The sequence below is a fragment of the Cyrtonyx montezumae genome, unplaced genomic scaffold (genome assembly GCF_038088225.1).
Source record: "Cyrtonyx montezumae isolate F1298 unplaced genomic scaffold, pur_monq_1.0 scaffold_7, whole genome shotgun sequence".
In the NCBI taxonomy this organism is placed as follows: domain Eukaryota; kingdom Metazoa; phylum Chordata; class Aves; order Galliformes; family Odontophoridae; genus Cyrtonyx; species Cyrtonyx montezumae.
In genome coordinates, this window is record NW_027072078.1 from 21,187,491 (window position 1) to 21,199,979 (window position 12,489).

The window sequence follows — 12,489 nt, forward strand, 5'->3', positions numbered from 1 at the left end:
CACTGTCCCCATATTCCTTCTTGTCCCATGAAGCATGAAGTGACTTCTCAGTAGGTGAGGAGATAGAAGCCAAGTGAAACTTGTAACTAAAAGACCACAGACGTCTTGGGTGTACAGTTTGCTTCTCGCTCAGCTGAATGAGCTTCTTTTCTTTCCTTCTGGTAAAGCTGTTGTCATAGCTCCTCACTGTAGTGGGATAGAGGAGTGGGAATGCAGAGGAATGGCATGGCATCTCTGCTCTGATCCACATTTTTCATGTGGTATGAGAAGTGCTGTAATCCAGTGGGCTTTTGTGCTTTCGTAGTTCATTAGAAGGTGTTTTAGGGCATGAAACTTTCCTGTCCTAGTGAGACATTGTTAGGTAAAATATTACTTTGATGCTTATAGCCTCCTTGGGAGGGAAAAAAAAACCAAACATATTTAAGACTGAGGTATGGCAAAATTACATTCATTTTTAATCAGCTTGTTTTAGACTGTTAAACCTATGCAAGACTTCATCCTCCTTTTTATCATCCATCATACATACTGAGAAGTATAACTCATCCCTCCTGTTATGTCTGACTGCAATTTCACTAGACAGTGAACTGGAAGTGACTGTTCCTTTTTTCCTATGAACAGGTAGCACTCCAAAGACACCCGAGTGGTATATACCAGGTAAATGGACTTTTGCATATCCTTCAACTTCGTATGTATAGTTACCACTGTTAAATATTTTACTAGTTTTGTTGTATCACTACCATAATGCTTTTTGAGTAACAGCAAACATCATGGCTGATAGCACTGAAGTGCAAGAATGAGTGCTGACTTTTTCTGACTTAAATTTATTATAGTAAGAAAGAGAACTTTTTCAGAATTGATTTCTTATGCAATACTACTTCTGCATAGATGAAATTGGAATTCATGGAGTCCCACTTGTTGTTGATGGAGCAGAGCTGTGGTTTGTACCGGATAAAAACCTGAGCTTTCAAGAAGCTATTTCCTACTGTCAGAAAAATGATAGTGATTTGGCCTCTGTGGAGTCTTACCCAAAACTCAGGACAATTCTGTCTCAGATAGAAAAGGTAAGGAAGTTTATCTAACAGATATTTTTCACTGCAGGGAAGTTTTGCTGCCTGTTTTTTCCAGTATTAAATAACGTTAATCCATTATTGTTTTTCTTAAAATATTGGCCTTATTTGTTTTTAATTGTATTTAAAAGAAGAGTTGAAAGAATACAATGTCAGTATTGTAAAAGAATTCTAAAAAGTCTCCTCAACAACTGAAAAATTTCCAAATGAAGAGAGAATATCTAACAGGACCACGGTGTACACACCACATTTCATGCAAATACTTGACTAACAATTGCCCCTGCTATTAATTTTACTCACAGAATAGCACATAATCCTCTCCTTAGGTAAGAAATATAATTAAAAATGCAGTGATGGTCTGATAGCCTTTATGGAAAGGGGTTTGTGGTGTTCACTGCACGAAAGTGCATTCTTCTAAGGAATCTTACAAAAGCGTTCCATGTTTCAGCACCTCTGTTAGTGCCTGTCTTCAGGCTTAAGAGGAAATGGTACTTTTTGATATGAGAGGTTTGTAAGCTCTCTGTGTAATTTCCCCTGACAAGGAGAAGTTATCTGGAAGTAGAAATTACAAGGCAGGCAAGATTGAAGATTTGACCTTCTATATCTCTGACCTTTTCATGAGCTATTCATTGGTGGATTTCTGCTGGAAGCACAAACTTATTCTGTGTGAAGTCCTGTGGAACCACATCAGCTTTAGGTAGCTTCCTGCAGTGTCTTGGTGGTCTGGTAGTGTCCCTGCTATGAATTTTGCAAGAGTTGTGTGTCCGATGTGTACTCATGAGAGGCCTTGCAGCATTCTCTTAGCTTTATTCCTCATGGTGGGTAATATGGGCTTTTTTTTAATAGTAGGTACAGATGTCCGTGAGTTTGGCACATTCATCTCTAACTGTATCCTTCTCTATTCTTTGAGAACTGCAAATCTTACATGTTTAAAACCAAACAAATATTTTAAATCAAAGTGAATTTGGTCACTGATTTATTGATGATGGGAGTGTGGAGATCTCTTTCTGTAATCTGTAGAGTTACTTTTTTTTTTTTTCCCCACAGTTATCAAACAGTGAACAGAAGTGGTGGCTGAAGTTTATCGACTATGGCTACAGCTATCATTCACCGTATGTAGAATACTGCCTTATTCTAAGCTTTACCCAGTTAGGGAATGCCAAAGGCTTGGAGAACTTGCACTGTATTCCTGTAGAGCTGGGAGGTCTCACAGCAAAGCCTGCATTGTGCAAGGCTGCTGCAAAGAATCATGGACTTCTTACAAGCAGAATCTTAGCTTTCCAAAATTCTGTAGCAATACACTACTTCAGAAATGCTGTAGAAAGGATAAATCCAGGCTGTTGTCCATTATCCTCTCTTGTCCTGAGAGCATGCATGCAATTACAGCGTGCAGTGAACCATCTACCCTTGTTCTGCACATCTCCTTAATTTGGGTGTGGTACTGCTACATGGCTGCTGAACCTGCCACATATTTGTTCCTAGTCTAGTTTCTTCCTGTATCCTTTCCAGTATTATAGGGCATCTTCTAGGAGCAGTTCTCAGCCCAGATTTTGGTATGCACTGGCTCTGTTGCTGTTAGAGTTTCCACTCAAAGATCACATTGGATTGGAGATTGACTCTGAAATGTTTGTATCCAGTTTACAGTTATTTCCACGCTTCAATGATCGATCCCTGAGAGATTGCTGGTACGTTTCTAGGAAGAGCTGGTATAGAGGTACGGCTGTTTTCGTTTTTCTCCCCTTGTTGTTGTTATTACAAAACAATTACTGTTCTGCCTGAACTTTGACACAGAATACAAATAGATATAGGAGCCAATATCTTCTTGGCAATAATCTGATTCATTTTGAATAAATTATTTGCTCTTCTTGCTAGAAGCCATGATAATGTTTTTTAATGACCAGAGGCAAATGAATTCAGATAACAATCAATTATGAAAAACTATTAACTCCTTTTGTGGCCTAAATTAATTAGGTGAAATGGTTTTTGTTTTTGTTTTTTGGAGGAGTAATTTTTGTGTGTACACAACATATTCCAAGTTCTGAAAATTAAGTGTTAGAGTAGCTCATCTGTATACCTGCAACTGCATATGCAGCTGGAGATGTAAATTTCATAAAGTAGTGGAGTCCCACTGGAAGAGGTAAACAAAGTAATGGAAATGCCTACCTTGTGGTACTTGAAGCTGTTTCTTTCACTTTTTTATAGCAGTGCTTATATTGGGAAAAATGTTTAACCTCTGGTGACTAAATAGTCACCCCATCTATTTCAATTTCCACTTCAAAGCATATTTTTTTGTTACATAATGCTGACCTGTTTTCATCTCTGCTAACCAAAAAATGTTATTACCTAGGAGGCCAGTCTAGTTAATTTTGAAATCATGGAAAGCAGTAGTTCAGGGCAGACTCTTGGCTTTAATGGTTTTAGAGCACGCGCCCTCTATGCCAGAAAATGCAATTAGTCCTCATATTCAAAATCTCTTCTTTAAATTCAACTTTTTTTGTTGAAGTTACCTCCGCTTGTGTGAAGTGTTGCAAATCTGGATTTGTAAGAGTAATACATCATTGTCTGATGTATAAAACATTTACATTTGTCTTCTGCTCTGCTATTACTTCTAAATTTTTACATTGCCTCATACTTCACTATGGTTGTACTGAAAAGGACTTTGCTTCAGAATGGTCTTTTTCATGTCAAAGAATGTCAGTATAAGCTAGTGCATGGTAGAAATTATCGTAACTGGTTTTCAAAACTTACTTTTTACCAGACTACCCAGTTAACTGTAACATGAAACTGCCCTTCATTTGTGAGAAGAATAATGCCTCCTTGCTGGAAAAACACGATCCCAGTTACCACCCAGTCACTGGAGGTTGCCCTAAGGGTTGGCTTCGATTCCGGAATAAGGTACAGAAATAATACAGTTCAATCATCAGTATCTATTTTTTGTAGATCAGTAAGCTGAAGTGCCCTGCTTTAGGAATGAAGAGTGGGATTGCTTTTGAAAACTATGTGCAGTGATTTCAAATCATCCCCTCCGATTCTTTGTTGCATATGCAGAATTGCTGCTGCTTTCAGGATTTTCATTTTCTCCTCGCCACACATTGAGGTCCGACTTTGAGGACCAAAACTTTGGTTTTGTTGTCTAATCTTGGACTCTGCTTTTAAGAAAGAGAAAGATTAGAAAGGAAGAGAATAAGATTTCTGTGGCCGAAATATTTTGATTCTCTTGATGAGTAATCACATGCAGCCAACAAACTGACAGTCTGCTTCCCAGGACACCTCAAGGATTTCATTTGATTAGGTATTAGAAGAAGGTTTTTAAGAAAGAACCAACAGAAATCAGAAGCCATACTGTAGTAAGTTTCAGTTCTACATTTCAAGGCCATCATTTGAAATCTTAGTGAGATTGTGATTGCTCTTTTGTGACCTGTTGCTGTTCTCTGTACTTAAAATGGAATGTGCATCAAATCTAGTGCATGACACTGCACCAAGGTTTGCCACTTTATTTCAGATTGTTGCAGAATATAGCTTTTGAGTTTCCAAGATGTTTTTCCCAAACGTAAATACATTACAATAAAAGAAACTTGGCCCAACCCAATCTGACTTTCATTTTAATACCAGAATTCTCTTTCTCAAAACAGTACGTGATCGTGATGTAGCCAATTAGAAATTACTGAATCCTGATACTCAATGACTCAATGAATGAGGGACTATTCAGTGAGGCTATTCATCATTTTTAAATTTAGCTATTCTGTTAATATAACCAGGAGGGCATGCAGCTGATATCAGTTCCCTATTTTCCTGAGAAAAAGTAATTACATTTTATTACAGGACCTGAAGTGAGATTTTAAGGTTGGTTTTCTTATCAGTTACTTCTCAGGAAGGAACAACACGAAGAAAATTTTATTATGTTTCTTTTGCAGTGCTTCCTAAAGATGAAATCCGAGTATTTAACATTTAATGCAGCAAATGAAAAGTGTGTAACTTTTGGAGGCTCTCTTCCATGCATCTCAAGTCAAGCTGAGCAAGGTACAGTGAGCTGGGGACACTTGTGGTATGCAGCTTCCCTTCCAAACTCCATATAGATCTGCTTAAGAACTAAGTGTAAAATTTCTCGCTGCTTTAAAGGTGTACCAGGAGCATTCTAAAAATCCAAGAAAAGATTAAAAATGCATTGTGTATTGTTTGATGTGCTAGAAACCTAAGCTGGAGATATGGTCAGCAAGCATTAAATAAAGAAAAAAGATGAAAAACTCCCATGTTTTGCTTTGCAAGTTAAAAACATAAGAGGCACTGGAATCATAGTTATTGTTTTGTCCCATCTCTGACCACTCCATAGCAAAATCCACATAGGTGTAATGAAGTGCTGGCTTGAAGAAGCATGCCTCTCAATGTGGGCTCCTTCAGTGGCCTTAGGAGGTAGCTAGTTCTGACATGTACATCTTCCATGGGTTTGTCTAGTTCAGAAAATAGGCCGGGGCCAGCCTGGCATTTGGCCAGGAGGTAAGGCACGCCAGCAGTAGCTAATTACATAGCTTCAATTTGTCTTCCTAAACTAGACAAGCTTAACAAATACCTTTGGTGCCTGGGGTTCACTGAAGGCCTTTGTTTCATTCCAAAATGATCAGTAAGAGGGGTCTGAGTTTTTAAGATTTTCTTGGCTGCATTTTTTTTCCATGTAATACTGGCTTCTTTTGTCCAATCCTACTTACTTTGATGGTGGGGTGGGCAAACTGCTGGAATCCAAGAAATGTTTCTGCTTCACGGGGTATGTCTCCACCTTTCTAGATGGGAGATATAACTTTCTCCATCAGTTTGGAGAGAGCAGGAGGCAGCTCTTCCACAGGGATACAACAGAAAATCTTGCATACTTGTGGAATAGCAACTTCTGAATTTTTTTGTAAGTGCAAGGATAGAAAGTACTGGATGCAAAGCCAAGTTAAATACACTACTTGCTCCTCATCTGAAGGTTTATAGGACAAATACTCTGCTCCATTCAGATAAAAGATAACACCCCTGGGGGTTGTTTCTGAAAGAAAGGGATGAGGAGCATTTGAAAATCTTAAAGGTCTAGGAAAATGAAGCTAATAAAATGGAGTTGCATTTCCTTATTAATGCAAACTGTTTTTCAAGTGTTTGCTGCTGTTGTTTGAACCACAGTATGTACGTTTTCTGTTTTGCCCAACAGATTTTATAACATCCTTGCTTCCTCAAATGCCAAGAGATATTTGGATTGGTTTGCAGTTTTTGTTCAGCACAAGAGAAAACAAGTGGATAGATGAGAGCAAGCTGTTGTATAGCAACTTTCACCCACTCCTGACAGGAAGGCTAAGGAAAATTCCACTGGATGTAAGTTCTGATTTTGGACTATTAGGCTTCTCTTGACTACTGAGTAGTGACATTTTGAATATTGGTTGTATCAAAAGAAAAAGAAAAAAAGCCAAAAGAAACATAAATCAATAACCAGACCAATTCCCCCAAATGGTGACTTTAATTGGCAAACAGAGTGACTGGCAGCAATGGAATTCTGTTTAGTTGGACCTCTATTTGAATGTCTTCTCAATTGAAATACAAAACACTGAAAGGTAAAGGAAGAAAACCCAAACAACTGTTTAATGACTTGTCTGTAATTACTATCTGTAATTTAAGGACTACATAAAAACAGTCATCAAAAAGATGCCATCAAAAATTATTGGTTCGTATCTGTAAACTGTGATACACTGGTATTTGGCTTGCTGTTCTACCATGGTGAAGCATAGTAAATGTAGTAGAATCACACCCACAAACAGGATTTATTTTAAGCTTTTTTTAAGCATTAATGTAATGTTCTTCCCCCGTATTTAGCTTATAAATTCTTTTAAGTCCAAGCACCTGGTAGTGTTTGTAAAATAGGCAGACTGTATTACACCACTCCTTTGAAAGTTCTTCAACAAGTTCAGACAGATCATGTTCTCCTAGCCATATGTTCTGTACACAAGTATGTTTACACCCTGTTGTAGTCTGATAAGTGTATCTCTGGTTTTCAGCTTTTTGATGAAGAATTTAACAATCAGTGTGGTGTAATCCTCAATGATCCCAAGTCTCAGTATGTTGGAACATGGAATTTCACTGCTTGTGCTGACAGGCACTTCTTGGGTATATGCCAGCGTCCTGTAGGTAAGTCTGAAGAGTCAAAATAAGTTAGAACCAGAGCTTGCTGTTAAGATGTGTGTGCTGGGAGACCTTTTAGTACATGTAAATCATTGCACTTGAAGAGCAAGATTCTTGTAGGGAATGGGCAGGTAAACTTTGGAAAAGCATAGTGTGAAGGAAATATATATAGTGTGAAGGGGAAATATATATAATTATTTTTTTCAACAATTTAGAATTTTCCCTTTTATTTCACAGCTCTGTTCAGAAAGTATCTGTTTTCTTGAGAGCCTCTGACTGTATGGTTTCACTGAAATTGTACTTAAGCCTATAGTAGCTTTAACATTCTGTGGGTACTGATGTCCTGTACATCAAGGGCTGGATCAAGTGAATCCTTCTTTCCTTTTGTATCTGTGGTTGAACTGAAATCCTGGGAAGAATCTCACAGTTATTATATCCAGCTTAAATATCTCTGCTTCTTAGCACTATCAGAATAAGAAGTACTGTGTACTTGTGAAGCTAAGATCAGTCTCCCCAGAGCAAACTTTGCAAATCTGAACTAAAAATAATATTCTAACACAGCTGTGTAGGTTGGTCTGCACCGTTTACTGGAACTGGATCAAACATATCTACCTAGTCTTGCACTTAATTACTGCTATGGGCTAATATTCAGCATACTCACTTTTGAGTACGTTCTGCTATGCAAATAATCCTCTTAAGTAAGTAGCATGCTATCTTCCTTAAAAAAAAAAAAAAAAAAAAAAAAGTTGTGCAGAATGAACACCCAAGAAAATAACCACCTTCTTATTTCTCAGATAGGCAAAGTGATTTATATCCCCACAAAGATATTTTATTCCAGTGCCAAATACTTCAAAAATACCATATGTCCAAATTCAAAGTTTTGCTAGGAGAGTTGTAGTCATAGAAAATGGAAAATTAAATTTTAATTAAAAAGAAATGGGTGATATATATATGTAGATCAATGTATTGTCAGCCTGGGCTAGCCAAAACTTCAAGCACTTCCTCCTAGCCAGAGCTCTAGGAGATGTAATGAGAGAAGGTTTGGGACTGCTAGAGTATATATCTGTCCTGGTTATTGGTGATACACATCTGAAGATAATTCAGGTTGGAATAGACCTCAGAATGTTGCTGAGACAGCTGTGAGAGCAATCCCTGTTGCCTTGAGCTTTATCCTATAGGAAGAGAAGATAACTTCAGGTTCTGTGGAAGTCTTGGCATGACTGTGATTGGCGCAACTTCTCAAGATGCTCATAATCAGCAATTACTTATTTTCTCTTTCAGAAATGAAAATTTTCCCTACTAACTTGTTTCCACTTTGGATAGCCCTTGATATGTGATGACAGTTTTGGTTCCATGGTTCTTTTTTAGAAGCTGTATATTAAGTGAAAGCATTTGGCAGCAGACACAAACAACATCATGCAAACAGTCTGTTTCAGCCTTGTCACTTCTATGGTTTATTGAAAGCTGTAAATAGTGCATAAATATCAGATTTCTATGATGTTTCTCTGTTCTCGTGTTTTGAAAAATGACTCTGTCAGCCTATCAATTAGCCATTTTTATGCTGTTATTTATAGAGCGGGTTTTTTGTCTTGGTGAGCCTTTTTCTGCTTGACATACCTTCAGTGTTGGTCTTTTTCTGCCTTTTGGAGAGTCAGCTTATTTTTGGTTGTGTACCAGTTTTGAGGGGCTACCATTTTTGCACACTTTAATTTACCACCCATGGAAATGTTTGCATCATTTATTACCTACAATTGCAACGCATCACTGAGCTGTCTGCCTTCAGTATGATGCTGGAAACTGTGATAAGAGTCAGTACTTAGAGCACAAACAGTGAGTTACACCCCTCCCTGTACGAGGTAGGCTTTCTGTAATTAGTTCAGTGCATGTGGAGACAAAATAAACTCTCCCTATATCCATGGTTGGTAATAAAAAACTCTGTGACTGTGCGGTGCACTGTAAGATCTGTACAGATGAGTTTTATGGCCCACTGGATTCACATACACATAAATCTATAGGCTCCTTAGAGATGAATGAATCAAGTCTAACAGTTGCTGCCTTGCAGCAGAGAGCAGTCATTTTTCCACTGCTGTATTTAACTAAACATATAAATGATGTGGGTTTTTTTTTCCTTCAGTAAATACAACGCCTAACAGTTTAGCAGTTACATAAAAATAGATAGAAAAGTACACGAAGCTGGATTGAAGGAGATTTAAAAATAGATTGGCTGAAAATAACTCTTGTATTCTCTATCTAAAGTGTCAAAAGACATTTGCTCCTAACTAAAGTCAGGAGTATAATCTACTGCCTAGGAAAGTACTTTTTTTATACTTGTTTTTCCATGGGGAGTATGAACAGGTTTGTTCTGTTTGTTGCAGAGAAACTGGGATATGTTTCATTGTTTAGCTGCCTACTAACTGGATTTCTTGTTTAGGTATAGGAGCTGCTGATAACCAGACAGACCAAGTCCTTAATGACACGTTTAGCTATCAAAATGTTCAATATAAACTAATTCTGAAGAATTTGACTTGGAATGATGCAATGGCTGCATGCATAAATCACAAGATGCAACTGGTTAGCATCACAGATCAGTTCCAGCAAGCTTCTCTCGCTGTTCAGGCTGCCCTTCATGATTACCCATTGTGGATTGGACTCTTCAGCAGAGATGTAAGTTTTATTTTCCCTTCATACTGTGGCCTAAGGTAGTTTTTAAAGTTGTATGAAATAGCAACTGGGATAAAGAAATGCAGCACAAACGAGTTTTTGATAGAAAAATCATTTGATAGAAACATCACTGTTTGCAGAACCATTGTAAAAAGACAACTCAAAATCAGTTTAAGAGAATCTACAAGTGGCAAAATCCAAAATGAATCACTGAATGCTACTGGAGATATTTAACTTAAACTTTGTCCATAACTTCGTGCTATTTGTGTCAGGTACGGCTTTCGTGATTTATCTCTATTAGACAGAGGAACTCCTGGAGATCTTTAGTGTGCACAGAGAGCTCCCTTAGCTGTTCATGAAATGGGTTGGACTTGCTTACAGAATTTATGATTTTTTTGTCCAACTCGTGAGTCTTGAGTTAACTCCAAGAAAAATGTTAAAACTTCTTTGAAAAGTGCCTCACAATAAAGGCTGATGGTGCTCACTTGGCTTTGATGGTGTTACGATCTTCCTGTGTCAGTCATGGGCTACTGAGTATTCTAGGCAAAGCAGGGGAAAAACAGAATTTTGGATGTATACTTCATGGAGAACATTTTTTAAAAGGAAACAGGCATTTGATCTCGATGGAGAGACCAGAACAACTTCATTTCCCTCCTCTTTTGAATCTTTATCTGCAAGTGAAGATCAAATGATTCATTTTCCTGCATACAGCTCAGACATGCAGTAGCTTTTCAGTATTGCAACACTCTGTTGTTTGGGCACAATTAAAAAGTCACATGAAAAGAAATTCTAATGAAACTGGTCAACGGAGCTTGTTATTCCAGTGCTGGAATCTTACACGCAAAAAAAAATACAAAGGGAAATGAAATTACAAAATGTGAGGGGGATTTCCAGAACATTTTACATGTAGGGTTCTTAAAGGGTAGCATGATTGTTGTGCATGTTCTTGTTCTTCCTGCATCCTCCAGGGTAGAAATACATCTCATTAATTAAATTAGTTAAATACCTAATAGATTACTTTCAACTCACTGTGGAGAAAACTGAGAGTGGGCCTTGTCTTCAGATGTTATCAGTTTTCTAAGGCAAGATAATTACATCTGCCATTGATTTACAGGTGCAAATGATGTACTTGGGACATCTCTTTGCCAGGTCTTCCTTCGTAACATAGTTAAACATAACCCTTGCTAGTTGTCATCTAATTCAACTGATTTATTTTCTTGCAATTGTAATTAAAATAATGATTAAAGTAACTACCAAATTGTGAAAGTAGTCAAACATGTAGGAGTTCACAGCAGAGGCAGACACTGCGAGCGCCATCTGTTCAGCACTTTCTGGACAATTTGAATATTGTGTTTTCTGTACCCTATGTTTTTTTTTTTACTAAGCAAGCTCATCCCTTTCTCTTAACAATGTTAGGGTGGAAAACATTATGGCTGGTTGGATGGGAAACATGTAAGCTTCAGTCGCTGGTCTGAAGATGATGAAGAGACAGGCGAAGAATGTGTGTATTTGGATACTGATGGCTTCTGGAAAACTTCCGACTGCTACTCTGAAAATCGAGGTGCTATTTGCTACTCATCAGAAAGTATGTATCTGAGCACAATACTTCCACAAGCTGTATTCTGTCTTATGGTGAAAGATTTTTGGAAATTGCAGATTGTAACTTTGAAATTGAAACTTGGGGTTTTTTTTATTACCCTCCCTGAGACAGACTAGTTTAAATAGGGTTGCATGCACCTGCTGATATTAGTCCACAAGTTACTTACAAGTGAATTCAGCTTTGGGCCAGGCTGAAACTTTTATATCATCAACTGGTTCTGCCAGCTGCACTGTTTCATAAGACCGTGGTCTGTTCATCTCTCCCACCTGCATATAGAAAATTCCACTAGCTCTGTACTTAACATCTTAATACTGAGACCTTCAGAAACCACTTGTGACTGAAGTCTGTGCAGGGAAGGAGACACGTGGCTGTACTGGGGAGGAAGACAGGAGGTAGATGCTGAATTAAAAGGTGTACATCAAAGTCATCCTTGGTTCACATAAATGGTTCTAAATATATTCATACTGTAGCGGGACATTTTGGGTGGGATGTATATGTAGCATGACCGATCTCTCAAAAATGAGAAGATCTCAGAGTTGTCACAGATTTATTTCCTATGAGACTATTATATACCTTAATTTATTTAGGGAGAGGACACATTTAAGCCGTTGTTGTACATCCTGAGTCACAGCAATACATTTGGTGTTATGGCATTGCTAATTAATTGGTGCTCTCACTCTCAGCAGCCGCAATTCTTCTCATCTACCAAGAACTGGATAAAGCCATAGAACTGGGGTGTGTTACCAGCTATGGCAACTATGACACTTACTGCTGTTGTTACATAAAGAAATAAATCAAACCAAAACCAAACAAATCATCTCACTGCCATGAAGAAGCTGAGAACAATAACATATTACACATTTAGAGGATGGCATTTCCATTTTTCCTGTGTATTTGTGAATGCTACCTGAAAATTGTTGTTCGTGAGATTGATTTATTTGGATGTTGTGTTGAGGGACATGGTTTAGTGACAACATTTGGTGATGGGTGGATGGTTGGACTGTGGGTGATCCTGTGGGT

At 37.9% G+C, this 12,489-nt stretch overlaps 1 protein-coding gene across 2 annotated transcripts in view; it reads left to right on the forward strand.

Moving 5' to 3' along the window:
• LY75 (lymphocyte antigen 75) overlaps positions 1-12,489 on the forward strand; it is a 39,639-nt gene that overhangs the window by 18,951 nt on the left and 8,199 nt on the right. Inside the window, exons 17-26 of one of the 2 annotated variants that reach the window (XM_065750628.1) lie at positions 619-654; positions 886-1,061; positions 2,115-2,179; positions 2,705-2,781; positions 3,826-3,962; positions 4,982-5,087; positions 6,247-6,407; positions 7,085-7,214; positions 9,640-9,872; positions 11,286-11,454. In XM_065750628.1, the coding sequence (XP_065606700.1) occupies positions 619-654; positions 886-1,061; positions 2,115-2,179; positions 2,705-2,781; positions 3,826-3,962; positions 4,982-5,087; positions 6,247-6,407; positions 7,085-7,214; positions 9,640-9,872; positions 11,286-11,454 (1,290 nt within the window). The remainder of the gene's footprint in view (positions 1-618; positions 655-885; positions 1,062-2,114; positions 2,180-2,704; positions 2,782-3,825; positions 3,963-4,981; positions 5,088-6,246; positions 6,408-7,084; positions 7,215-9,639; positions 9,873-11,285; positions 11,455-12,489) is intronic. The other variant, XM_065750629.1, reaches the window with a different exon arrangement.